General features: G+C 46.8%; 1 protein-coding gene across 5 annotated transcripts in view; it reads left to right on the plus strand.

Annotated features, from left to right (window-relative positions):
- The window catches only part of ABCA1 (ATP binding cassette subfamily A member 1), a 135941-nt gene that overhangs the window by 58124 nt on the left and 52532 nt on the right, over window positions 1-25285 (plus strand). For all 5 annotated transcript variants that reach the window (XM_058302588.2, XM_058302586.1, XM_012526704.3 and 2 more), the window contains 6 exons: window positions 11642-11737; window positions 16559-16799; window positions 18559-18698; window positions 18990-19106; window positions 23697-23894; window positions 24846-25051. In XM_058302588.2, coding sequence (XP_058158571.1) covers window positions 11642-11737; window positions 16559-16799; window positions 18559-18698; window positions 18990-19106; window positions 23697-23894; window positions 24846-25051 — 998 coding nt within the window. The remainder of the gene's footprint in view (window positions 1-11641; window positions 11738-16558; window positions 16800-18558; window positions 18699-18989; window positions 19107-23696; window positions 23895-24845; window positions 25052-25285) is intronic.

The following is a 25285-nucleotide window of genomic DNA, read 5'->3' on the forward strand; positions in this document are numbered from 1 at the left end:
CTTGCTTATTTCACTCGGCATAATATTTTCAAGGTTCATCCGTGTTGTAGTGTGTATCAGAATGTCATTCCTTCTTCCAGCTGACTAGTATTCCACTGCATGTGTGTGCTTGTGTACCACATTTTGTTTATCCATTCATCTGTTAATGGACACCTGGGTTATTTCTACCTTTTGGTTATTGTGAATAATGCAACTGTGGAAGTGGTGTACGGGTATCTGTTTTGAGTCTTTATAGCCAGTATCTTTAGCATACACCTAGGAATGGAATTGCTGGGCCATATGGTAATCCTATATTTAACTTTCTGAGAACCCACCATATTGAATTCCTTAGTGGTTGCACCATTTGATATCCCCATCATGCCAGTAGGTTCTCTTGAAACCAGGAACGGAGAGGGCCGTGGAGGAAGGAGGTACCTGAAAAGAGATGATCTCCATTATTATAAGAAGAAATGGGAATCTTCTGGGAGTTTGTGTAGCATGATTTCTTTACAGAGAGACTGATGCTGACAGGCGGGACCAAGAAAGTCCAGTTTCTGGACTTCCTGACTGGATCAGACTCTAGAATGTGACTTTAGAAACACATCCAGCTTTTACACTCTTGACCGACCTCCAAGAGCTTCTTGGATCCTGCTTGGCTCTCTAATGCTGCCGCTTCTGCCTGAAACGAAAGTGGTAGAGAAACTGTCCGTGTGGGTTTGTGAGTGCCCCATGGCAGGGTTCACAGTGAACTGGCCAGAGTGAAGGGCTTCAAGAACCTAATGCTTAAAATCTACTTTTGTTTTATCTCAGAGGCAGTATTTTCAGTTTCAGTTCTTAAAAATGTCTGCTTGGTTTGGTGGCCTGTGATCGCATTGCTTAATGTTTCTAAAATTCTAAGCCAGATGTATTTCTCCACGGGGCTGTTTGCAGCTCTAGGGAACTGGCCTAAATCGATAAGCTTACTGTGCCAACTTCATAGCCTATTGGAACTTTTGCATAGTGTGATGTAGAAGGTGGTAGACTTGACCATTTCCTTGCACTGTTTATGATTCACTTCACTCCAAGATGAAAATGCTCAACCTTTCAGCTGGGACGATTCAGATTTTGGAAAGATGGGCATTTTTAGAAGACATACACATTTATTTATTCTGGTGCCCATTCATTCTGTTGCCCTTTAGTTTACTCATTAAACACCCATTCTGTGCACAGCCCAGTCAAATCTTTCTAATCACGTAATGTCTGTATTACGCTTAGGACAGTATGACAGTATAGTCCTCGTTATCTGATAATCAACAGCCCACGTTTCAACTTGAAAATATCTCTCTGGTTGGGAGGGTTAAGCATGACAGGGCATGGAAATACACTTTCAAAGCTGTTGGGTACCTTACCTCCCATCTCATGCGTGATTGGCCCACGAGCAGGTGTGGCTTGAGGTGGCTGCCGTGGGCCTCCTGCTCAGCTCTTGGGTGTCGGGAATATCTCAGGTTCTGCTTCTGTCCCTCTACTGCTGCTGAGAGATGCCTCTCCAAAAAATTGCAAAATGGGGCTCTCAAAATAGAATCTAGTGAGTGGTTAGGATTGTTCCACAGAAGATGATTTAGCAGGGATTACCCATTGGGATGAGATGACTTCCAAACATTTCTTATTTATTGAGTTAAAGAAATTGGATTAAATTAGTACTCCTTAATAGGGGCACCAGGATTGACATTCAGTTTACATTAAGCAGCCTTTTTCTCCTGCCACTTGTTTGAAATTTCAGCGTTTGTGTGACATGGGACATCACTGCTCATGGACAGTTAATTGCGCCAAGAGCTGCAACAGAAGCAGCAACCAGTTACCAGGCCCAACACAGTGGGAAGAGAAACTGTTCCATCAGTATGCATTCTTTTGCAGCAGAGGCGTGTTTTGAAACATTTCTCCTTAGTCTTTGCGTGTGGGTGTTTCCCTGTTTTTTAGCCAAGGGAATTCTGACTCTGTTTCCTAGGTCTCTTTCATTCTCCCAGTGACCTCCGGACAACCGAAGTTAATCATTAATTGATAGGAGTAATAGAAATTATGTGCCGAAAGCAATTGCTAGCAAGATGGAAGTTTTCTTCTGGAGATTGGTGTGAGGAATGTGGTTCACACTAAGTGAAATGACCCTGGAGAATATTTCAATGAAAATTTGCGTTTCCTGCCCGGAAAGTGCCAGGGTCTCTTATTTATAGCTTTGCTTTAATTCATAACACACATGACATTAACCCTGGATATCAGAAGCTTATCACATCCTTTAAAGTTCTCTGGGACTAAAATGTCCATTGGACATTTTCAGTTTTTTAGTTTAAAAACTTATTCGTTCATGGAGCAACATTTATTTGTCAGGTATATTCTCCTAAGTAGACTCAACTGAAGTCCTCAAACTGATGGCTTTCTGGTGAGTGCAAGGATTGGTCGCTCTTTGAAATACTATCTCTGGGATAAATGTACTTATTTATGAAGGGAGACTCACTGTATTTGAACAGTTGAGGCAGTGACCTCCAGGGGGAAGTCAGGGCTAAGTGGCAGAGTAGATTTGGCTGAACTGGATGTCTGGGCACGTAGACTTTCCCTCAGAACCTGCCTTTACCAGAGAGAAGATGAAGGTCAGCTGGTGGCTCTCTGTGCTGTCCCATAATAATCTCCAATCTGTTTTGGACTGCAGGGTGGTGCCACTAAAGCAGAGCAGCAAATTTTGGCCAGAGGGATTGACTTGCTCTGCCCTCACCGTCCTTGCTGATTGTATCAGTTTTGTATTGCTGCTGTAAGATGACAAACTTAGAGGCTTAAGACAATTCACATTTATCATCTCGTGTTTCTGGAGGTCAGAAGTCTGGCTTCAGGGTGGCTCAGCTGGGTCCACTTCCTAGAGTCCCACAGGCTGCAGTCAAGGTGTCAGCAGAGTTGTGCTCCTTTTGGGAGGCTCTGAGGATGAATCTGCTGCCAGGCTCATTCAGGCTGTGGGTAGAATTCAGTTCCTGGTAGTTGTAGGATTGAGGGTCTTGTTTCCTGGCCGACTGCCAACCAGGGGCTGGCCTTTGGTCCTGGAAGCTGCCCACCTTCCTTCTCAAGCTTTCTGTAAGGCCCCTCTCTGGCAGTGGTGGGTCGAGTCCCTCTCCTGCTTCGATTCTCTCTGATGTCCTTTTCTGCCACATCTCTTGGCCTCCAGCCAGAGAAGGGTCTGCTTCTAGGAACTCCCATGATTAAATTTGTCCCTTCCAGGTAACTCAGGATAATCTTTGTATTTTAAGGCCCATAACTTTAATTACATCGAAAAATACCTTTTGCTGTATTAGGTAACATAGTCACAGGCCCCAGGGATTAGGTTCATTCAGCCTACCATAACTGATTCCGCGCCCCCCCCCCCACCCCCGGCCTTGCGGCTTTTTTGTGTGCTGTCTGCTCTGTGTCCATTTGCTGTACGTTCTTCTATGTCTGTGTTTATTTTATTTCCCCTCCCCCCTTGCAGCTTGCTTGCTGTCTGCTCTTTGAGTCCATTTGCTGTGGGCTCTTCTGTGTTCTTGCTTGTTTCCCTTCTTTTTTCGTTGTGTCACCTTGCTGAGTTGGTTGTCCATGGCATCTGTGGGCCAGGCAGCACTCCACAGTGTCTGCAGGCCGGGCGGCGCTCTGCTTTGTGCAGGCGAGCCTGCCTTCACAAGGAGGCCCCAGGATGTGAGCTGAGGGCCTCCCATATCGTAGATGGGAGCTCATCTGATTGAGCCACAGCCGCTCCCCATAACTGACTTTTTAAAAAAAATATTTTTTAATTTTTAAAATTTTTTCCATAACTGACTTTTGATTGGTTCCATACATTTCATCATGTTTTTGAAGTGTCTCTCTGGTGCCTTTGTCTTTTCTTGATCCCTTTTAAGCTTTCCACTCTTTCTTGCCTGTATCTTGTGATTCTAAAGCACAAGAATCACTACCTATCAGGATATGTAATACACAAACAAGAAAGTAGTGACTTTGGAAGGTGGAGCATCCCAAAACAAGCCTTATTTCTGACTGCTGGTACAGAGGAATTCATTCAGCAAAACCAACAAATATTTATTGTATGTCAGGATGTCTGTGGAACTTTCATCCCAGTGGGCATTGAAAACCCACTTTGTATATAATTAAATACATAAGTTGTAGATTTACAGAAAAATCATACATAAAGCTCATGAGCAACCCTAATGTTAATTATTCTACTACCCGATTATTAGCACCTTGAATGAGTGTGGTACATTTGTTACTACTGATGAAAGGACATTTTTATAATTGTACTATTGACTTCTAGTCCTTGGTTTACCTTAGGCTGAGAATCCACTTTCAGGCTGAGAATTCCCCACCCCTTGAGGGATTCTTGACAGTCTGTAGGTGATGGCTGTCATTCCATCCCAGTTCCATTGATGAGCTCCCAAACCACCTCCCTGACAGCAGTCTTTGTCAGCGTTCACACCGTGAACCATGGAGGAAGGAATGTGGGATCAGGGTTAGCTAGACTTAGGCTCTGGTCCTGGCTCCCCCTTTGGCCCAGTTTTGTAAAAGAAGTGTCTTATCCTTGAGGTGGGAGGGCCAGGCACGCTGATGTATCTCCATTTCAGTAACAACTTGGAGCCTGCCCAGCATTGTGGGTAGATTGTCCTGACCTCTGATGATACCTTCAGCCTAAAGGGAAAGTTCTGTTTCTAGGGAGCAAAGGGTTCTGTTCCCTTGTCTTCTGATGTGTGCAGCATCTCTGTGCAGAGGTGGGGCTCAGTTCAGGAGCACAGTAGGTGATGTGAGGGTCTTCACAGTATTATGTAGAGATCGAAGAGGCAGATGATGAGGGGTAGACAGGGCATCTTGGTCTTGAAGGATCTTTGTTGAGCATCTTCTGCCTTATGACTTTTTAGGGCTAGACACTTAACCTTGTCACCTGTAGTCCAAAAGACGTTTACTTGGGTTGTTGCAGAAAAGAATACTTGCTTTTCGTTTCCCCCTGCCTGAAACTCAGACATCTGTGGGAAGTATCAGATTTTGTTTGGCTGTATTTGAGTTTTTGCCCACCTGCTTACAACATGTATGTTCACGAGGCAATTGCAATCCTCGCCGTTTGGTATTTGGTAGATTGGCATGTCTTGCAGATTTTCTCTTCAGTAAATCTATGTTCTTATGAGAAAAGAGTATTGGAGAACTGAAGGCTAAATGGTGAATTTAGCAGAATTTAGCCAAATTTAGACATTTTGCATCTGTGCAGATTATTTTTTCCTTGAAAAGTGCTGCATTTGTAGAATAAAGGTTTGATTTTGGGTCCTGAATTATGTGGTGGTAGGGTATTTAACTTTTTAAAAACAACAAAAAATGATTTAATACATTAAACACATTAAACTTAAAAATTAGTATTTATGTGGTCATATTGTTTTTAAAAGTTTAGTCCCTTCGTCATTCACGAATCTTATGATTTCTCATAGTCAATCAAAAATGCTAGTATTCTCCTCAACGGAAACTTTTATTATCATGAATCTCATTGGGGAGAGGATGATTACTTCTAGGTGGTGATTTTCATTCTACTTAGGATGCTCTGGTTTTCAGCGTGAACTGAAACATATTAATCCTTGCCCTGAACCAGGTTTCCTGCCGATGGGCAAAGTGAAGTAGTGATTCCAGTCTACTTTATGAGAGTGATTAGAGGAAGTTTGAAATGTCCCTATGAACATAACATGCCTGCACAGAGGAAAACAAAAATGTGTTCTGTAGTGAAAACACTACTCAGATATATGTACACTCACATCTCACTGTATTCAGTAGAAGAATTTGTGACAAAATTGGGGTGTGGACCAGCTTTTTGTAAATTGAAGAGTTTCGACTATGTTATATTCCAGTTTCATAGATGTCCTGCCTTTGCCTTCTGTTGGCCTGTGGCATCTAATGCATTAGTAATAATCTCTTCCGAGTCTGCATTTTGTATCATCTATACACAGACACTTAAATTCATCATTTCTAGAGCCCTGATCTGTGTTTCCAACCTGGGGGAGAGCTCGGGGGGACACACCAGGGACGGGGCAGATGCTGAGCAGAGCGAGAGGAGCTCTGTAGGTGCTGTGAGGCTGGTGCAGGTGGGGGCTCCAACCGAGTCTTTGAGGATCTGAAAAAAGCGTCTTCTAAGGTGGCACTTAACGCATAGAGATTAGGCTGGTAAAGAACCTGGAGGAGAGTGTTCTAGGCAGAGGACACGGCCTAATGCAAGGGTCGAGAGGTGGGAGAGAAAAGGTGGCATGTAGGGGAATTGCCCCTAAATGGAGAAGATAGAGCTGTGGGGCAGTTTGGTTGGGCAAGCCGTGGTGGGACCCAATGTGGGGAGGTGGGCAGAGGTGAGATGAGGACACTTTCATGCGCAGAGTTAAGACGCTGGGCCTCCCTCTTGGAGCCAGGGGGCCACCGAGGGGCTCTGGAGAGCATGCGACCTGAAGAGGTCAGTACAGAATTGCAGGGCGCTCTCTCCTCATGCCCGCCTCCCTTCCTTTTGTTCTTCCACAAGCATTTATTGAGCAGCTGGATATTATGTGCCAGGAACTGTATAAGACAGCGGGTGGAAGTAAAACACCAGTTCAAAACGGAAAGCAAAATTGACTTTGCTAAGTTACTGCTTTCTTTATTTTTTCAGTCTCCCCCAATTTAACTGCTGAGCTAGTGAGGACAGAGAGCCTATAATGAGGCCATCTGTTCTACCCAGGAAAGATGGGCAGAGTGACCTTTGTCATTCCAGGGCCAGCACCCCACTGTGTCATGCTTTTAGGAAATGTTGCCTTGTTGTGATTAGCACTTTACAGAACTGGGTGGTAGCTTTTGAGTAATATGATTAGCATTTGTGAATTCATCCCCTAGTGGTAATAAGGGATTTAATTATGATCTAAAAGTACTGAATAGTACACGAATCCAGTTAGCTTAACACAAAGTACAGTTCCTCGCTAAGGGTTTCATTTTCCCTCTTTTTCCCCATTTCCTTACTTCATACAAGAAAAGCATGTGCCTTCTGTGGTCACTGGGGACTTATATGAGTTCATAGCCAAGGGGATTTTTTTTTTTTTGGGTAAGGAAAATTAGTAGGAGTTCCAATTTGTGAATTGTTTACTGGTACTCTTTGGGAAAATGATTTGGCAAACATTGTCTGCTTTTGTCAAGTAAGTATGAGCAAGAGCCCACAGCTAACAGTAGGTGCAGGCATGTGAGTCTCAGACTTTATTTTGTGACCTAGTTTCAAGGCATGAGTTATTTCCTGGGGTTAATTTCATTCAAGAAAGTTAGACAGCTTTTAGATCTGATATCCGCTCAGGCCAACATACATTCTTTACTCTTCCTTTATTTAGCTCTACCTCCCTTTCTCTCTCCTCCCTTTTCTTGTCCTTTTCTGAATTAAAAAGGAAATTATGAGATAGTTCAAAAGGCAAAGAACTACCGGGAATCACATAAAGCACATGTTCCTAACCTTTTTTGTTCTATGGACCCTTTTGCCAGTCTGGTGAAAACCACAGACCCCTTCCTAAGTCCACGCTATACTGTGTATTATGTAATAAATATATCACACCTGCACCAACACGTCCCCACAAGAATAATGTTTTTTTGAATTTCAGTTCTAGCTCACCAACCCCTTGTTTAAGATCCCCTGATGTAAAGGATAGCTACACACTGTCTTCATTGTTTTGCCATACTTGCTCCATTTTCTGTTCAAGAAATAAAACATTACAGATAGAGCCAGTGCCATGTGTGTGCCCTGACTCTTTCCTAAGAGATACCCGCTGTCCTGGAGTTGCATGGTTTTATCCTCTGTACTCTATATTTATATTAAGTTGTAAATAATTTATAATATTCGTTGTTTGTGTCTACACCATGTAGACACACACACTGACCTGCAATTTGTCTTTTCCACTCAACATTATATCTGAGATTTATCAGTGTTGATGGATATGAGGCTTCTGGTTCATTTAAACTGCTGTATAGTATTTCATTTTTATACCGCCATTTTAAAAACCTATTCTTCCAGCATGTGACTCGTTTTCACAGGTTGTTTATGTGTCATTTGATGCCCAGTTTTTATTTTTTAAAGTTACATTTTCCCCCCATTTTGCTTTGACCTTTTTATATTTGGTTTAAGACATTCTTCCCTATTCCAAGCACAAAATATATTTTTCACATGCTTTCTTCTGTTTTAAATTTTCATTTTTATTGTTAATTAGTCTACTGGGAATTCATTTTTGTATAGTGGTGTGACGTGGAGATTTATTAACTTTTTCTTAATTATAACCATGTGGCTCGGGAACAGTTATCCCTGTGAATTGGTATTAGTAAGTTTGTGTGTTTGCACCAGTCTCGTCTCTGTATTTTTTAATGCCTCAGCACAGATAAGGCAAAACATTATTACTATGGATGGGTTTAGCCAATGCTTCTGATAGAGACCTAAACCAAAATCAAGCAGACGGAGGGAGGTACAGATGATTGATAACAAAGTCATATGGTCAGATCGATCGGTATTGCATTGGTGTTTGCCTGTGCAAAGGTCCGAGGGCCACAGCAGATCCCAGGCCATCCATGTGTTTGCATCCTGGTCACCTGCAGTCCCGGTTAAACAACTCTGCCCAAGACCCTGCTGAGTGCCTGGAGCTTTTCTAACTTGGGTAGCTTTTAAAATACATTTAAATTATGTATTTTATGTAAACCTGGAGGGAAAATTGTAACCCGTGAAGATTTTCGGGTCATTCAGATGGAGGAAACATAATCCAAGAATAACACGAATTGCTCATTGCTCCGTCCGCTTCCCAGGGGAGGTATCTGGTAATCGCAGCAGTGGCGCAGTATCGGGTCTGGGGCTTTTCGAAATGTCTTTGCACTTGGTGACTTGTGTGTCTCATTGATGTGTCATGCCTGGCCTCATATGCATTTGGCACCATTTGGATCCCCCTCAGGGCCAGGGGAACCAATTGGTCTCTTTGTTGCTTCACAAGCTGAAGCAGACAGTATTGTGTGACTCAGACCTGGAATGCCCAGAGAGCCATGTCTGTGCAAGAAATACTGCAAGAAAGAGGCATGGACGCTGGACAAGGCTGTGTCCCAGTGGTTCTCAAGCTTCCGTGTGCAGAAGAACCCTCCGGAGGTGTCCAGGGTAGATGCTCAGCTGCTGGCTCAGTGGGTCTCCATGGGCTGGTCATCTGCCTATTTAACTAGTACCACAGCTGATTCTGCCTCTGCCGCCCCCAAGACCACACCGTATGGGCAAGACCTGCTCTTTCACACCACTCTGATTGTGTTTCAGTCATAACCAAGTGAAACTAGTCCCGTTTTAACTTACTGCTTCCTTTGAATAGACTCATTGCTTTGTGTAAATAAATAATTATAGAGGAAATGATCGCATACCGTAAAAATAAAATAAATATTACTTGCTACACATAGAAGGTAGGCTTACGCCATACATGGAGATAACGACGTGTATACACACGTACGTGTATATTTCATCCCCTTACTATTATCTTGGGTTTCACACTTTGGCAAACATGGAGTAAAAGGAAAGGGCCATGGAGGAGAGAGAGGCCTTTTATCCTCAAGAATTCGGGAATGAGGATGAGGGCGTCTTAGCCGTGCAGCGAGGCGTATTTATAATTTTAGAGCTGGCACATGGGAATGTAGTTGGTGTGCTGTGAGGCGATGGCTCTAGCAGGGGAAAAAGTTTGTTGAGAGCTAGCCAAGAAGGAGGAAGGATGTATGTCTTTTCAAGAACTGGCCCACCCTGTAGGAGACGAGGGCTCTTCAGTTTGGGCAGTGAACTTTCAAGGAAGTGAAGGGAAAGGCAGAGGAGGAAATTGTTCACGTTTGTGAGGACCTACTGTGTGCCAGCCCTGTGCACGTTGCTTTGCACATGTCCACTGATTAACCCTCCGGAGAACTCCGTGATATTTGTGGAGCATCGTCGTCTCTGCTGGAGAATTGAGAACACGTGGCCTGGGGAACTTGAGTTCTTTATCCAGGGTTCTGTAGCCAACCAGAGCTCCATGACCAGAGAAGGGGCAGAGAGACAAGAAAGCATCAGAAGAACCTTATTTCCATTTAGACTTCATAAAAGAAATGGACTCAATATCAATTTTAACTTTCAAACATTTTACCTGCAGTTAGTCTGGCTTTTTTTTTTTTTTTCTTTCTTTCTACAATCCTGAACATATAACATCATGTGGGCTTCATGCTAAACCTCAAAAGGCTTTCTACCTCCTCTGTCTTCCAAGTCAAACCTCTCAGTCTGTGAAAGTTTTACTTACTGCAAGTTCTCTGTTGGTTTAGCTTCTGGGTTGGTAACATCTAGTTGGAAAGTGAAGGTGAAGAGAGAAAGTAAAAAACAAAACGGCCCACCTATTCTGCTCCTGAAGAACTCTCCCTGTCAGGGACAGCCACTAACCCTGTCTCGGAGCTGTATCCTGGAGACCTCCCTGAATTTCGGGGTTACTGTGAGGGTGGGAATGCTGGAAACCATTCAGGGGGAGCACAGGAGTCAGGCTCAATCAGTTATTTGCAGACCCTTTAGGCAGATTTTCCTATAAATGCCCATTCCAGGGTTATGCTTGGGTATCACGATGATCATGATGAGGCTAACTTGGTCTCATGTATTTGGGTTTTTTGGAAGAGAAATAATCCATACTACTTTTTTTTAGAGATGGACATGATTACCATCTACTTTCAATCTCTGTAAGTTTCCCCTCTCCCTGTGTAGGCTCCATTATAATTTCCTAACAATCTCTGATATATTAGTAAGACACATGTCAGAGTAGCTCTACTTTCTTTAGACTTTAGGGGGTCTGATAGTGAATAAAAACAATGCCCATATAGAAACACCAAGGAAAGCTGGGCTTTCCCTGAAGGAATGCCTTTCAGACAATTCAGATTGGAAGGGTGAAATGGATCTTTCTCTTTTTGGTAGCCTGGGAGACTCAGAACCAAATCTGAGGCTCTTCTGTAGCAGCTCTGGCATCAGAGTCTATAGATGGTTCATCATTTTTCTTCTTTAGCTTAAACTTTCTGCCCTTTTTATCTCTTCCTTGCACCTAATTATTTTCTTATATTTGTTCTGCAGTTAGGTGGCATGTAATAGCAACTAAGTATGTAAATTAATAAATATAAAATTTGCTGAAAATTATGGCATTAAAAATAACTGTTCAGTATTAAATTTCCAGTGTTAGAAACAGCGCTGACTTGAGCAGAATGAAAAGAGAGAGAATTCTTTCTTTCCCTGGCTTTTGGCAGCTTTATACTTTGCCTTTTCTTCCTTGTGAAGTACCACAAGCTTGTCTCTCAAGGCCATTGTCTGTTTTACAGAATCATAGAGTTGGAAATTTGTGGTTAGAGTTGCAGTGGGACACACACACTCAGAAGGAGGTGTTTTTAAAAAAATCTATTGTCTATTAACAGTTGATAATCAGTTTAACAAGATTAAAAGCATCATCAAAGTATCAGCACTTCTCATCTGAAGAAAAGAACATAGACACATATAGTTAGAATAACTGTAGTGTCTTTCCTTTTGGTTAGGAGAGGGTTTCTTGTTTTTTGAACTCAAGGTTGTGAATGGTTTTAATTAACTTGTTTATTTTCACTAGAGATTTCAGGTTTATAGTTGAGTGCAGAAACAAAGTATCTTTTCTCATTCCAGAGAGAACTAAACTCCACATCATCTCACTTCCCAAACCTGGAGCTGGCCGAAGCCACAAAAATGCTGGTGGATAGTCTCGGGGCGTTGGCCCAAGAGGTAAGTTCTCTCTTCCCAGCACCAGACACAAACCGTCCCGCGTCACTCCTAGTCTCTGAGTTTGGTTAAGTTAGAGCCTGCGGACATTTGGCAGCAACAGGGGCAGTTGTAGTCACTGGGCCTTTTGATTTGAAAAATCCCATGAAATGTAAAGCCAACTTTAGGAACAAAAGAGATCTTGAAAATTATCTGGTTTGATTTTCCTTACAGATGAAGAACCTGAGACCCACTTCTTGAAAATTATCTGGTTTCATTTCCTTACTTTACAGATGAAGAAGCTGAGCCCCACGAATGTCTCAGACTAATTAGTTATGAGCTGACATCTAGTCTAGAATTTTCTCCCCTTGTTTATCTTTGCCCCCAGGTAATAACAACACATTTGTAAAGCGGAGAACACCCCCATCCCCCAACTCTTTCTGTCTTGCCAGCAGCTTCTTTGTGTTTCTTCTTCAATAGCAAGGCTGGACGATTGCTTTACCAAACATTTGTCTGCTCACTGTAGGGGTACTGCAGTACCCATAAGCACAGCTTCATCTGGCTTCTCATATCCTGATGAACGTTAACCGAATTTGCCTTCCTCCTAGGCCCACACATTGACAGATGCGTCAGGACAGTCATTGTCCTAGGCCCAGTGGGTCTGCAGGGTCCTTGCCAAAGCAGTTGGCCGTCCCTCCCGCCTCCCGCCAGCGTGCGCGCCACCTCCTGACTCTCATTCTTGGCTCAAAGTGGCCTTGGAATGGAGGGACTTTCTGGAGCCCCAGTGTGTAAGGGGCAGAGCTAGGAGGCGGCGTTCAGAACCAGTGCAAGCTCCAAAGTCAGGGTATTTCAGAGGAAAAACTTGTGGGAAGCTTGTTCTCAGTCCTGGTCAGCCTTGTTTTTAGTTGTTTCTCTAACTCACCCCATTTTTTAGTGCTCGTATCATTTTTTTTCAAGTGTCAAAATTTATGTTTTCTGAGAATAATCGTATTGCGTGTTCATTATGGAAATGACAGAACACTTGGAAAATACAGAAAATGCAGAAATTAAACACTCTTGACACTTTGGTATGTCTTTCTGGGTCTTTTTTTCTTTTGCACTTAAAATTTCTCCTCCCTCTCTTACCATCTCTTCTCTTCTCCCCTGACCCCTCTTCCCTCTCCTGCTTCATCATCTCTTCTCCTCTCCTCTCTTCTTGCTCTTAATTCTGCTCATGTGTTTTGATTTAAGAGGCTTAACTTCTGGGTCCCCATCCAGCCTGCCATTTTCTGATCAGGTTTTGAACGCTGGTGACCTTGCGTGGAGAAGCTAGGTCAACCAGGGCTCCCCCTGGAGGCAGAAGGAGAAACAGACACTGCACTGCAAGTCAGGGGCTCCTCCTTGAGGTCTGAGCACCTCAGCATTCCTGGTATCTGAAAGTGGCTTGCCCTGTTGTATTACCCTCTGCAGGTCCCCTCCCAGCCTTCCTCCCCCTCTTTCATTTCTGGTCTTGGAGAAAGCGAAGCAGGGACTGCCACCGAGGAGGCTGCCTCTGCACAGGGTCTGGTGACAGCTGTTTCCTTTTACATCACTGGGCCTGCCTTTTGTCTGGGGTAAAAAAAAAAAAAAATTAATTGAAAGCATGTGCTGTTCCTGTTGCTTATGTGGAGGAAACTCTCCAAGGGAGCAGTATACATTTTTCTTGGCAGCTGTTTCCATGCGCTCTGCTTGCTCCCTGGTCCAGGGCAAGCAAAGGCCACTGGCTCCTCTCAGTGCACCAAGTGGCTTTACCTCATCATCTGACTTGCTGTTTTTTTCTGGGACAAATGGGAGAGGCTAAATAATGGTACTTGTTTATCGGGTCAGTGTTTGGAGTAACGTCATTTGTTTCCACTAAAGCACGAGGCCCTGAAAGGAAAAGTGAAAAGGAGCTAGCATCTTCGGAGGGGCTGCCTTGGCGCGGGCAGCTTCACCCAGTTTCCCCGTATAATCCACATGACCTTGGAAAAGTTCAGCTGCTAGCCCACAGAATCCTATTAGTTACGTGGCAGAACTGGGATTTGAACTCAGAACTGTCACGCTCCGAAGCCCAGGTGCTGGCTGCTATAGCCCACTGGTGTCAGATGAACTCTGCTGGTCACTGGAATGGAGAGGAAACCCTTCCAAGGAAGAAACTATGGACTGACAGGGCCTGGCAATTGAGTGGATACAGGGAATTGAGGAGGCAGCTGTGTCAACACTGGCAGGAGTGTTGCGTCTGGGTGCCAAGAAGGTATGCTTGGCGAGGTGGGGAAGGTGAGACAGGAAGACAGAGCCTCAGTTTCCCGCCCCCCGAGGGGTCTGGCACTGCTGGATGCTGGCAACGCAGCAGCAAACAAGTGAACTTGTCTTTTTTCGTGGACTTTTGTGGGACAGGAGACAGAAACAAACAGATGAATGATGTGGCAGCAGGGCTGCATGCTATGAAGAAAAATAAAGCAGGGTGGGGGAATAGAGACTGACGGGTGCTATTTTAAGGGGGTTGGTTGCAGAAGTCCTCTCTGAGATGGTGACAATTTGACAGAGACCTGAAGGAAACGATGGCGTGTCCGTGGGCAGGGAAGGGTCGTCTCAGCACGAAGACTCGGATGCTAACGCACACCTGAAGAACAGGTTTATGGAACAGGAAGGAAGCCAGTGTGACCGGAACGAAGTGAGCAGGTGGACGGTGGTCAGAGATGAGTTCACGGGTCACGGAGGTGAGGGCCGTGCCGGCCTCGTTCAGACAAGAAGCCCGCTGTGAGGCTGGAGCAGAGCGCACCAGGATGAGACCTGGCCTTGATAGACTGGCGGCACTCTGGCTGACGAGCTAAGGAGAGGCGAGGGAGGAAGGAGGGCTTCGCAGTGTGCGGCGAAGGTGGAGCCAGTGCTTCTCGGTTTTTCAGTTCACAAATGCTGAGCACACAGGGTTCCTGGGCTGGGCATGGCTGGAGCTGGGGACACAGGGCTGGAGAGGGGCAGGGCCACCCCTCCCTGTGCCTAAGGGAGCCAGCCCTTCAAGAGGCAGCGTGGAGCCTGTGCTGGGGCGCTGAGAACGAGCAGGTGCACTCCTAAGACAAGTGCCAGGGAGGGCTGGTGCTTTGGAAATAACTGCTCCAGGGTGTGCTGGTTTCTGCGGAGGAAAAGGCACGGGGAGGGCGGGCAGCCTGTCAGAGAGGAGGGCCTCCTCCCAGTGGCTCTTTAAAGTCTCCAAGGTGAGGCGGCAGGAGAGGCATCAGGCTCCCCCCTCCCCGAGGCAGAAGGTCAAGGTCAGAGGCTCAGGCCAGGGCGTGGTGGGACACCCACGCCTTACCCACGGCCTCGGTGCTCCGCTTCCCACGGCTCCATCTGCCCCCGTGGGAGCCTGAGTGGTGATATTTCAAGGAACCTGAGGACTTATTAATGATTTAGTGTAAAACGCTTGGAAATACAAAGCGCTCTGTAAATATTTAATACTAAGAGTAATTGGGCCAAGAACCCCACAAGGGGCTGGAGTCTGTTCGCGGGTGAGAGTCAGTGCCGCCTGTCACTGCTGCTTTTTGGGTGTGTGTCCCAGGCCCCTGTGGTGGCTGTGGGGGGCTTCGGGCTCACCGTCCAGGGCCTGTTCTGTGGGCTCTTCTCCTCTATCTCATGAGATTTGCTCTTCACCACCACTCGTGTTCTAACTTCATAGTTTTCAGGAGAAATTGGGCCTTGGAGAGGTGATGTGACGTTTGTGAAGCCGGAAGTAATGAGGGACGGAGGTGGGATTCGAACGCAGGTCTCCCGCCTTATGCTTCTTTCATCCCCCACCAGACCAGGATAGGGGACTTCACCAGAGTACTTTTCCCTCAAGGTGGGAGGGTGACTCCTAAATTTCTACACTGAAGTTTGAGCCAGAACAAACGAGGAATTGAGCAGGCGTTAATGGAATCTTACACAGTCAGAAGATGATGTAGCTGTTCAGAGAAAGGGTTCTTTTTTTTTTTTTTTAATAAACCAGAAGATAGCCCCCAGGGAGCCGCAGCCCATCCCCAGGCGCTCTGCTGGCTTCTGGGCGGTGCTTCTTGCACTTCAGTGTGCAAAGGAATCACCTGGGGCAGGAGATGTGGCTCAAGTGATAGGGCTTCCGCCTACCATATGGGCCCGGGCTCGACCCCTGGGGCCTCCTGGTAAAAAAGAAAATAGAAAGCGTGCCTGCACGGCAGGCCAGTGCCTGCGTGGTGAGCCGAGTGCCCGCCGAGTACCCGTGTGGTGAGCCTGTGCCCGCGCCGTGAGTCAGTGCCCGTGCAAGTGGTCACGCAGCAAGATGATAATGCACCAAGCGAGAGGCGACGGGGAGAGTCAGGTGAAGCGCGACAGAGCCAGGAACTGAGGTGGCGCAGGTGACAGGGAACCTCTCTCCACGTCACAGGTCCCCAGGATCAAATCCCGGTGAATCCTAGAGGAGAAAAAACGAGAAGAGAAAATGATACAGAACATCACACAGCAAGTGGACACAGGCAGCAAAAACAGCGGGTGGGGGGAGGGGAAGGGGAAAAGTAAAATAAATAAAATATAAAAAATAATGTTTAAAAAAACAAAGGAATCACCTGGGCATCTTATGAAAAGGCAGGCGCAGCTTCTGCGGGTCTGCGGAGGGCACCTGCAGTCTGCATTTTAAACCAGCTCCAGGTGGTAAGATGCTGCTTGTTCCAACCACAGGAAGGAAGGTTCTAGGAGATCCCTCACGAGGCATCAGGAAGGTGGTGCCCCACATGATAGGTTCTGGGTTGTGGCTTTTGAGAGGTCAAGAAAGTAAGAGGTTTCTTTCTCTCCTCTGCCCCCACCCCTCCCCTCTCCTCCTTTTCCTGCCTCCTCTGCCTCCAGCTCTTCAGCATGAGGAGCTGGAGCGAAATGCGGCAGGAGGTGATGTTTCTGACCAACGTGAACAGCTCCAGCTCCTCCACCCAGATTTACCAGGCCGTGTCCCGCATCGTCTGTGGCCACCCTGAGGGGGGCGGCCTGAAGATCAAGTCCCTCAACTGGTACGAGGACAACAACTACAAAGCCCTCTTCGGGGGCAACGGCACCGAGGAAGATACCGGCACCTTCTACGACAATTCTACAAGTGAGTGTGTGCACTGGCTGAAGCCCTGGGCCGCTCCCCAGCTTGGTTTTAGCCTCAGCCCCGTGTCACCTCCTCCAGGAAGACTTCCCACGGGAGCTAATGTTCACCCTTATCCTTTGTAGCAGCAGTGGGCATTTGTCTGTCTGCCCATCTGAAGTCTCTTCTTTATCAGCAGTTCTTTGAAAGGTATCTGGCACATCTGAGTTGCACAGTGATGCTTATCAAACGAATGAATGATTGAAAGTCCACCTCCCCAGTATGTTAGGATGTAGCAGGGTGGGTCCCAGAGTAACGAAAGATGAAATGCTGATCTTTTAAAAATTATTATTATAACCAGTAAGGTAAGATTTTTAATAAAGACGTTAAAGTCACACTGATAATAACTATAACAACGGCAAGAAAAGCGAGCATTTGGGGAACATTTCCTCTCTACCATGCAGGCTGTTTAAGTTCTCTTGCTTGACCTTTGTGATAACCCGGCAAGGAAGATTTTCTAACCCCTCGTTTTACAGGCTCAGAGAGGGGAGGGGACTTGGCCAAAGCCACACTAGAGCTAGTTCCCGAGCCGGCACACAGGCCCACATCTGCCTCCTTCGTGCTTTTCCCAGTAACCCCCGCTGCCTTGGAACTGCCTGGGCACGGCGGGCGGCGCTTGGGAACCACCAGGCCAGGACATCCGAGCTGCTGTTGACCTTGGGTCTTAGCTGCGAGGCGGTGTTAAAGCTCTTTGTAACTCCATAGCTGCTGCCGGCGCTTGGGCATCCTGAGGGATGTGTGTACCGTGCCCTGTGGTAGGGAGGAGTGCGTGGTACAGTTGCAGACAGTGACACCCTGTTCCTCGGAGGCTCGATGCAGGCGAGCCTTTCTCCACTTCCGACCGCAGGTGTGTCTTTCAGAGCCTGACGGAGGCAGCTTTGTGTGTGTGGCTGTAATACAAGAATCTTCCATTCTTCCCTGGAGTTAGCACTCCCGGATATTCACTTTATAAGCCAAAGGAGGATGGCGCGATAGGGAGTTTCTCATGTGCCGTCCGCTCCTTGCCCCCGCTTGCAGGCCAAAGCCAGGGAACTTCCTTGGGCACGACAAATCCACTGTGAGCAAATCCTCTGTTTCCCCCTTTTTAAAGTTCTATCATCTGTTCAGCACATAGAGAAGGCTTGAGATATATAAAGAAAAACAGAATGAAATTAAAAAAAATAATATGCAGGGATCCTTCTGGACAGTCAAACTCTACTTGTCTGTAATACCTTTGTATTTTTCAGATTTGGTTTCTTATTCAGTATGAGCATGCTTATGATGAGAAGGAGGAAAACTTCATGTCATAATTAAAGGGAAAATTGGGGTTTTAGCATAGGAACTGGAGTCTGGATTCAGGCCCCCGGGTGTCTCACGAGCCCTGGGTTGCTGTTGGTGAAAGCAGAGCGGAAGGGCTGGCAGCACCTAGAGTGCTGAGGGCTTGTGAAAAGCAGAAAGGTTTCTCCGAATGGCCTGCAGGTTATCGGTCATCGGCATTCCACTACAGAAGCTGATTTATCAAGTGCTGTTCCAGGGCCTTACAGATAGTCTCAGTCACTCTTCCCTACGAGGAGATGTTCCTAACCTCGTTTTAACAGATAAGCAAGGAAAGCCTCCAAAAAGTGAAGTCATGCATTCCTAACTGGTAAGCGACAGAATTGGGATTCGAACCCCCGACTGGCTGTCTACTTCCTACGAGTGCGTGATCATACGAATGAGGATGTGCCCTCCGTCTCGTTCGCAGCTCCCTACTGCAACGATCTGATGAAGAATCTGGAGTCCAGCCCTCTTTCCCGCATTATCTGGAAAGCTCTCAAGCCCCTGCTAGTAGGGAAGGTCCTGTATACGCCCGACACTCCAGCTACAAGGCACGTCATGGCCGAGGTGAGCTGCCCGGGCCCGAGTCCCTCCCTTCCGACGGGGTGTGCTAAGGCTACTCGGGGCTCCTCTGGGATTTCCTAAGAGAACGTAAAGCCTGACCCAGGCCAGAGCTGATGGTGGGGGCCCGCTCCCAGCCCTGGGCGTCTGAATCGTAGCTGTGGGCAGATCTTGGTGAGGGGGGAGGACTGGCAAAGGGCTGCCTGCTGGGGCATCTTCCCAGCACGCAGCTGAAGTGTTCCTCGTCTCTGCCCCTCCCTCCTTTCTCTGCTGCCCCTGATCCCCACGTGAGTCCAGGTGAACAAGACCTTCCAGGAACTGGCCATGTTCCACGATCTGAGAGGCATCTGGGAAGAGCTTAGCCCCAAGATCTGGACCTTCATGGAGAACAGCCAAGAGATGGACCTCATCCGGGTGAGTGTCCCTCTCATGACCAGATGCTGCTCGATGCTTTCCCAGAAGTGACTGAGATGAGAATTCTCTCCATTAACCAGTATGGAGCCTGGGGCATGGCTCAAGCCACAGGACTGGGGCTTTTCTAGAAGTGTACAGGTCATGGTGCACAGGTGACACAGTTTCCTGCACATCAGCGTGGACACCTCCGGTCGTCAAATAATCAGTTTTCAAAGCAACTCAGTGAGGGCTGGTGTTCCGAGCAAGAGGGCTTGTCATTGCAGGGCGCTGACTCTATTTTCATTTCTGGCTCCAGCCCCTGAGCCAGGCGAAGCATCGTATTCAGGCTCCCTGTGTCTCAGGAGGTCTGGAAAGAGGTGCTGGAACAAAAGCGCCGTCTGCGTGTAGGTGGGTCTGAGACGCTTGGCCCCAAAGGCTCCGCGTGCATGCAGAGCCGCCGTCACCGCGGCAGGAAAATTGCATTTAGTGCTTCTGTGCCACTCAAAAGGGGTAAGTGCTCTAGAGACAATTGATTTCAAAGGCGGAGGAGTCTGAGCAAGAACAGAATGTCTCCTTTGCTTGAGCCTGAGTGCCGCTTAATCACATCGTCCCTGCCTGGGCTGAGTCAGAGAATCATTAGGCTCTTTCCCATCTCCATGGAGAAGGAGGCCTCTTGCGCTCGCCTCTGCTGCCAGCAAGGAGAAGGATCTTGCCAGGTTCCTCGTCTTGGCACCTCGTAGGGCCGAGGGATGGCTGTTTGGGAACCGGTCTCTACCTGGAGGGGATTGTCCCAAAGTATAGGACACACCTCTGACCCCTAAGGAGGCTGATGACGGAGGAAGAAGTCTTCTGTGATGGAGACACCAGGGTCTCCTTCGCTGCTGCGGATACACTGAATTCTTAAACTGGGGCCTTCAAAAAGAAAGGACTTAAGTGATAAAAACAAAATAACGAATCTGGGCTGATGGTGTGGTTTCCTGAATCATCACTGCGCAGTAATCCTGAAACAACATGCATCCTTCCAGGAGGGTCTCTGTGGGCCCCAGGCCCTCCTCCGAAAGGGGTTCCTGTGACGCGGCCGTGGACAGTGCCGCAGCCCTCAGCATGGTCGTGAACCGCTCTTGACGGTCCTGTCCTGGGAATCCCTATTTCTACTTGTTGGACTCCTTCTGTCTGGTTCTCAGAGGACAGGGGGCCCTTTGGAGGACTCACTCAATTTGGTTCTGTGGGCAGATAGACGTCTCCCTGCTGTACCTTGAGAGTTTGCCTGGCACGTCCCAGCTCCTTGTGCATGTGGCCTTGGCATTCATTAGGAAGCCTGCTGTGGGAGAGGGCAGGTGTGCAGTCGGAAGTGTGGAGCTTAGCTGGGAGAAAGGCCTGGCGCCGCCTTGGAGGGTGTGCGTGCCAAGCCGAGGACCTTTTCCTTCACACTGAGGGTGTGGGGAGGGCGTCAAAGGGTGTTAGGCAAGAGGAGATGGAAACAAATAATTCTGATATGATGGGTGGATTGAAGGGAGGAAAGATGGAAGGCAAGGTCCAGGGAGGAGGTGATCCAAGTGGGTGACAAAAGAAGCCTGCACCGGGACAGTGGCCAGAGCATTGGGCGGGAGGAGATGCCTGGGGGCCGCGTGGCTGAGGAGAAGGGGAAGCCAGGAGGACCTGTAGGGTGATTCTTGAGTTCTGGCTGGGTGGGGATATCTAGCAGGCTGATGGGCGCTGCGGGAGGCTTGCAGGAGGGTGGGCAGGCTGGCATAGACAAGGTGGTCGCCGGTCAGAAGGAGCCTCCCCCTCCTGCCCTCCTTTTTTAAATTTTTTAAATTTTAAGATTTATTTATTTCTCTCCCTTCCCTCCCCACCCCGGTTGTCTGCTCTCTGTGTCTATTTGCTGCGTCTTCTTTGTCCGCTTCTGTTGTTGTCAGCAGCACGGGAATCTGTGTTTCTTTTTGTTGCGTCATCTTGTTGTGTCAGCTCTCCGTGTGTGTGGCACCATTCCTGCACAGGCTACACTTCCTTTCACGCTGGGCAGCTCTCCTTACGGGGCGCACCCCTTGCGCGTGGGGCTCCCCTACACAGGGGACACCCCTGCGTGGCACAGCACTCCTTGCGTGCATCAGCACTGTGCATGGGCCAGCTCCACACGGGTCAGGAAGGCCTGGGGTTTGGAACCGCGGACCTCGCATGTGGTAGACGGATGCCCTAACCACTGGGCCAAGTGTGCCGCATTCCTTTCTTTATTAAAGGGGCATTGACTTAGCTCCTCCCTTGGGCTTCTCAGTCCTTGGCACCTCCTGCTGCCTGGGTCCTGGTACACAAGGCGAGGCCTGGGGCTCCTACCTCTGCTGCGGTGGCTCGTAACATCCTGCGCCCCCAGCTCTGTCTGCACTCACAGCGTTTCACTGCAGAGGCACCTCTTCCTGCTGCCCGTGGCTCCCCCAGCCCTGGCCTGCTCTTCTTTCTGACCTGCTCCTGATGCCTCATCTCAAGCCTGTGCTTCCTCTCAGGCTGCCACCCCTGGAACTGGTCCTAGGTCTCTGGGTCCCCCAGAGCATCCTTGACTGGCCCCTTGGTCGGTATCTCCCTGGGCACATCCCTGAGCTCGTCTTCCTCGGCCCCATTGCTCAAAAGCCACTTTGGGAAGGGCTGGGCAGGCCTCACCCAAATATCACGTCTCTCCACTCTGCCTGTGTTTATTCAGTTTAAGCACATGTGTAGAGTAGTTTCAGAATGGCTAACCCATGCCCTGTGAGAAACACTCTTGCAAAGTACCATTTTGTATCTATTATATTAGCAAAAATACGTATACGCATTCTACTGATGATAATATATAAATTATTACTCCTGATAGGAAAGCTATTTGGAATGAAAATGTCAAGAACCATAAAACATGTGCTATCTTGTGTACCTCTATTCCACATGCCCCCGGGGATATATCCTAAAACTTTTAAAGAAAGGAGTCACTCTGTGAGTGAATGCTATTGCTGTGATGGTTGTTAATGTGAAAATTGGAAACAGCCCAAATGCCCAGCAGTACGGGAAAAGTAAATGAAATTATGGTATATACACACACACATATATATATGCACACACACACTATAAAATGGCTATATTGTCATTAAAATAAAAAATGCTGAACCACATGGGTAAAAAAAAAAAGTTTATTACATTAGTGAAAATAAGCTATTAGAAAGGCAGCAATTTTCAGAAACCCTTGGAGATTCTCGTCTGGTAGAGCCAGGGTGTTTCAGTTTGCTAAAGCTGCTGAAGCAGATACTATAAAATGGGTCGACTTTTAACAATGGGCATTTATTAGCTTTCAAGCTTACAGTTTTGAGAGTGAAAAAAATGTCCAAACCAAGGCACCGTCAGGTGGTGTTTTCCCTGAAGTCTGGCTGCTGGCAATCCTGGGCTCCTCTGCCACAGGGCAAGGCACATGGTGGCATCTGCTGGTCTCTCCCTTCTCTCCAAGGTTTTGTTGCTTTCAGCTACTTGCTTCCATGGCTTTCTCTCTGTTCCCCCCCAGTATTCATTCCATGTGTAAAGGACTCCAGTAAGAGGATTAAGACCCACCTGAATGAGGTGGGTCACATCTTAAGAGCCTGCTCACCAGAAGACCCTACTTCCAATGAGTCCACACCCACAGGAATGAACTAACTTTAAGAACCTACTTTTCTGGGGCCCACACAGCTTCAAACCACCATACAGGGGCTAGCCTCCCTTTGGAAGCCGTGCTAGGAGCTGCAGGTGCTTCTCCTTTTCCATGAGCTGAGTTTGAAGTTGCCCTGTTTTCCTGGCAACATATCCTTGCAGACCCCCGCTCCAGCCCCTCGGGACCTGCTGTTGAGCACCAGCCTGACTTCCTTCTCTTCCACCTTGACCCAGTGGAGCCAGCCAACTAGGGAGGAATTGGAACACAGGCCTCCTTCGCATCACAACCCATGTGTCCTGCAATTGGGAAATGTTTTAAATAGTTTCTTGGTTTAACAACAGCATCAGTTCCCTAAACTAGGCAGTCTAGTTTAAGAAAGTGTCTTTACTTGGGCTCATCGAAATGGGCCTCAAAAGAGGAAGGTGAGATATTGCTATGTAGTGGTACCCTAGAGTCAGAAGACCTAAGCTTCCAGTCCTGGCTTTGCTACTTACTAACTGTGTGACCTTATGTCGGTGACTTCACCTTTCTGAACTTCGGTTTTCCCATCTGTAAATGGGGACTATTAAAGGTACTGTCCTCATAGAGTTGTATGAGTAGTGAGGTAAAGCTGTAAATCACTTAACACAATAACTACACAGAATCAATGCTATTATTGTTGATTTTGTTGCTATTATGGGTAATACTTTTAAGCTGGGTTTCTGGGTATAGTGAAAAACATGGACTCTGGATTCAACCTGGCCTGACTTCATATCCCAGTTCCATAACTATTAGTTTACCTGGTTTTGGTAAAAATCCTTTTTTTTTTTCCTGCCTCAGTCTTCTCACCTGTAAAATGGGAACACAGTTTTCCACCTTGCAGATATGAAAAGAGACAATGCATGTGAAAGGGTTTTAGAAATCATGTAGCGCTCACCAAGATGTAGTTGGTGCTTACTACTTGCATTCTGTCATTGGAATGGCAGACGCTGTTGAACTACAGAGGCATGGACCACTTTTGGGAACGTCAGTTGGATGGCTTAGGGTGGACGGCCCAAGACATTGCAGCATTTCTGGCCAAGCACCCAGAGGATGTCCAGTCTGCGAATGGCTCAGTGTATACTTGGAGAGATGCTTTCAATGAGACCAGCCGAGCAGTCCAGACCATATCTCACTTCATGGAGGTGAGGATCTGTTTGGTGGGTCATTTGGAGAAGGCTCTCTGTAAGAAGATGCAGTAAGGTTCAGTTGGTAGAAAGGCTTAGAAATAGTCTTATTTATAGTCGTAGCCCTCAAGGCTGACACAGAGCTTGGTGTGCAAAAGATACTCAGTAAATACTAACCATTTTCCAGAGTTTTGAGGAAGATGGCTCTGCCAGTTTTTCCTGGTAGTTTGAAGAGTCTGTGGGGGGATGGTACCCCAGAGCATTGTAGGCCTCCATCTTGGTTGGCTGGAAGTCTAGATAAATCAGTGCTCAATAAATATTAGTTGAGTGATGGAATGAGTCAATAAACAGTCCTAACTCTGGGTTTATTCTATCTCGACCAAGAGTGTTTTGGTCCATTGTTTTTAAGATTTTCAGGATTGCCTGAAAGTGCTCCTTATGTTTCGATATCCTGATGCCTAATGGTACAAAAGCATTTCCTCAGAAAAGCATTATTTATGAAACCTACCTAAAATTAAATGTAGGACAGATTAAAGTTTCTCAATGAAATACTAAAAAATTGTTAGGTCACTTAGTGGGGACAAATAAAAGGGCTTTTTTGCCTGTTTATTTACTTATTTTGTCAGTTGCCATAACTAAAATTACCCTTGTGGAGTGGGTGTAGCTCAGTGGTTGAGCGCGTGCTTCACATGGATAAGGTCCTGGGTTCAATCCCTGGTACCTCTTAAAATTAAAAAAATTACTCTTTCTTTCTATAAAAATTAATGCAAGTAACTTATCTCTGAATATTTTCAGCATTTCTCTTAAAAAGCAAAACTATCCATTCTTGGTTTAAGATTGGAAAGCTATTTTAGGATTAGGATAAAAAAATCTTGCAGTGTAGCACTTCTCTCTTAGGGTTGGATCTGTCTTGGCTGCTGCTTGTTTTCCTGGCCACCTCGTTTCTCATGAAGGCTGTTCTTCCATCAGTGTGTCAACCTGAACAAGCTGGAACCAATAGCAACAGAGGTTCGGCTCATCAACAAGTCCATGGAGCTGCTGGACGAGAGGAGGTTCTGGGCTGGTATTGTGTTTACTGGAATTGCTCCCGAGAGTGTTGAGCTGCCCCATCATGTCAAGTACAAGATCCGAATGGACATTGACAATGTGGAGAGGACAAATAAAATCAAGGACGCGTAAGTTGAATCCACGGCATCTGCCTGATGTTGAGAAGTCCAGAGAGCTGTTATAACTACACCTAATTTATTTTAACTAAAATTTGGTAGACATTCCAACAAAAAATAACCCAAGTTGGTGGCATGATTGTGGTGAAATGGGTGCAGTTTTTGCTGGAAGCTGTTTTAAAGTTCCATAGATAACCTTTTGATTCAGCATTTCCACTAAAGGAAATTAATGCCAAGGAATTAAGT

This window comes from Dasypus novemcinctus, chromosome 8 (assembly GCF_030445035.2).
Source record: "Dasypus novemcinctus isolate mDasNov1 chromosome 8, mDasNov1.1.hap2, whole genome shotgun sequence".
NCBI classification, from domain to species: domain Eukaryota; kingdom Metazoa; phylum Chordata; class Mammalia; order Cingulata; family Dasypodidae; genus Dasypus; species Dasypus novemcinctus.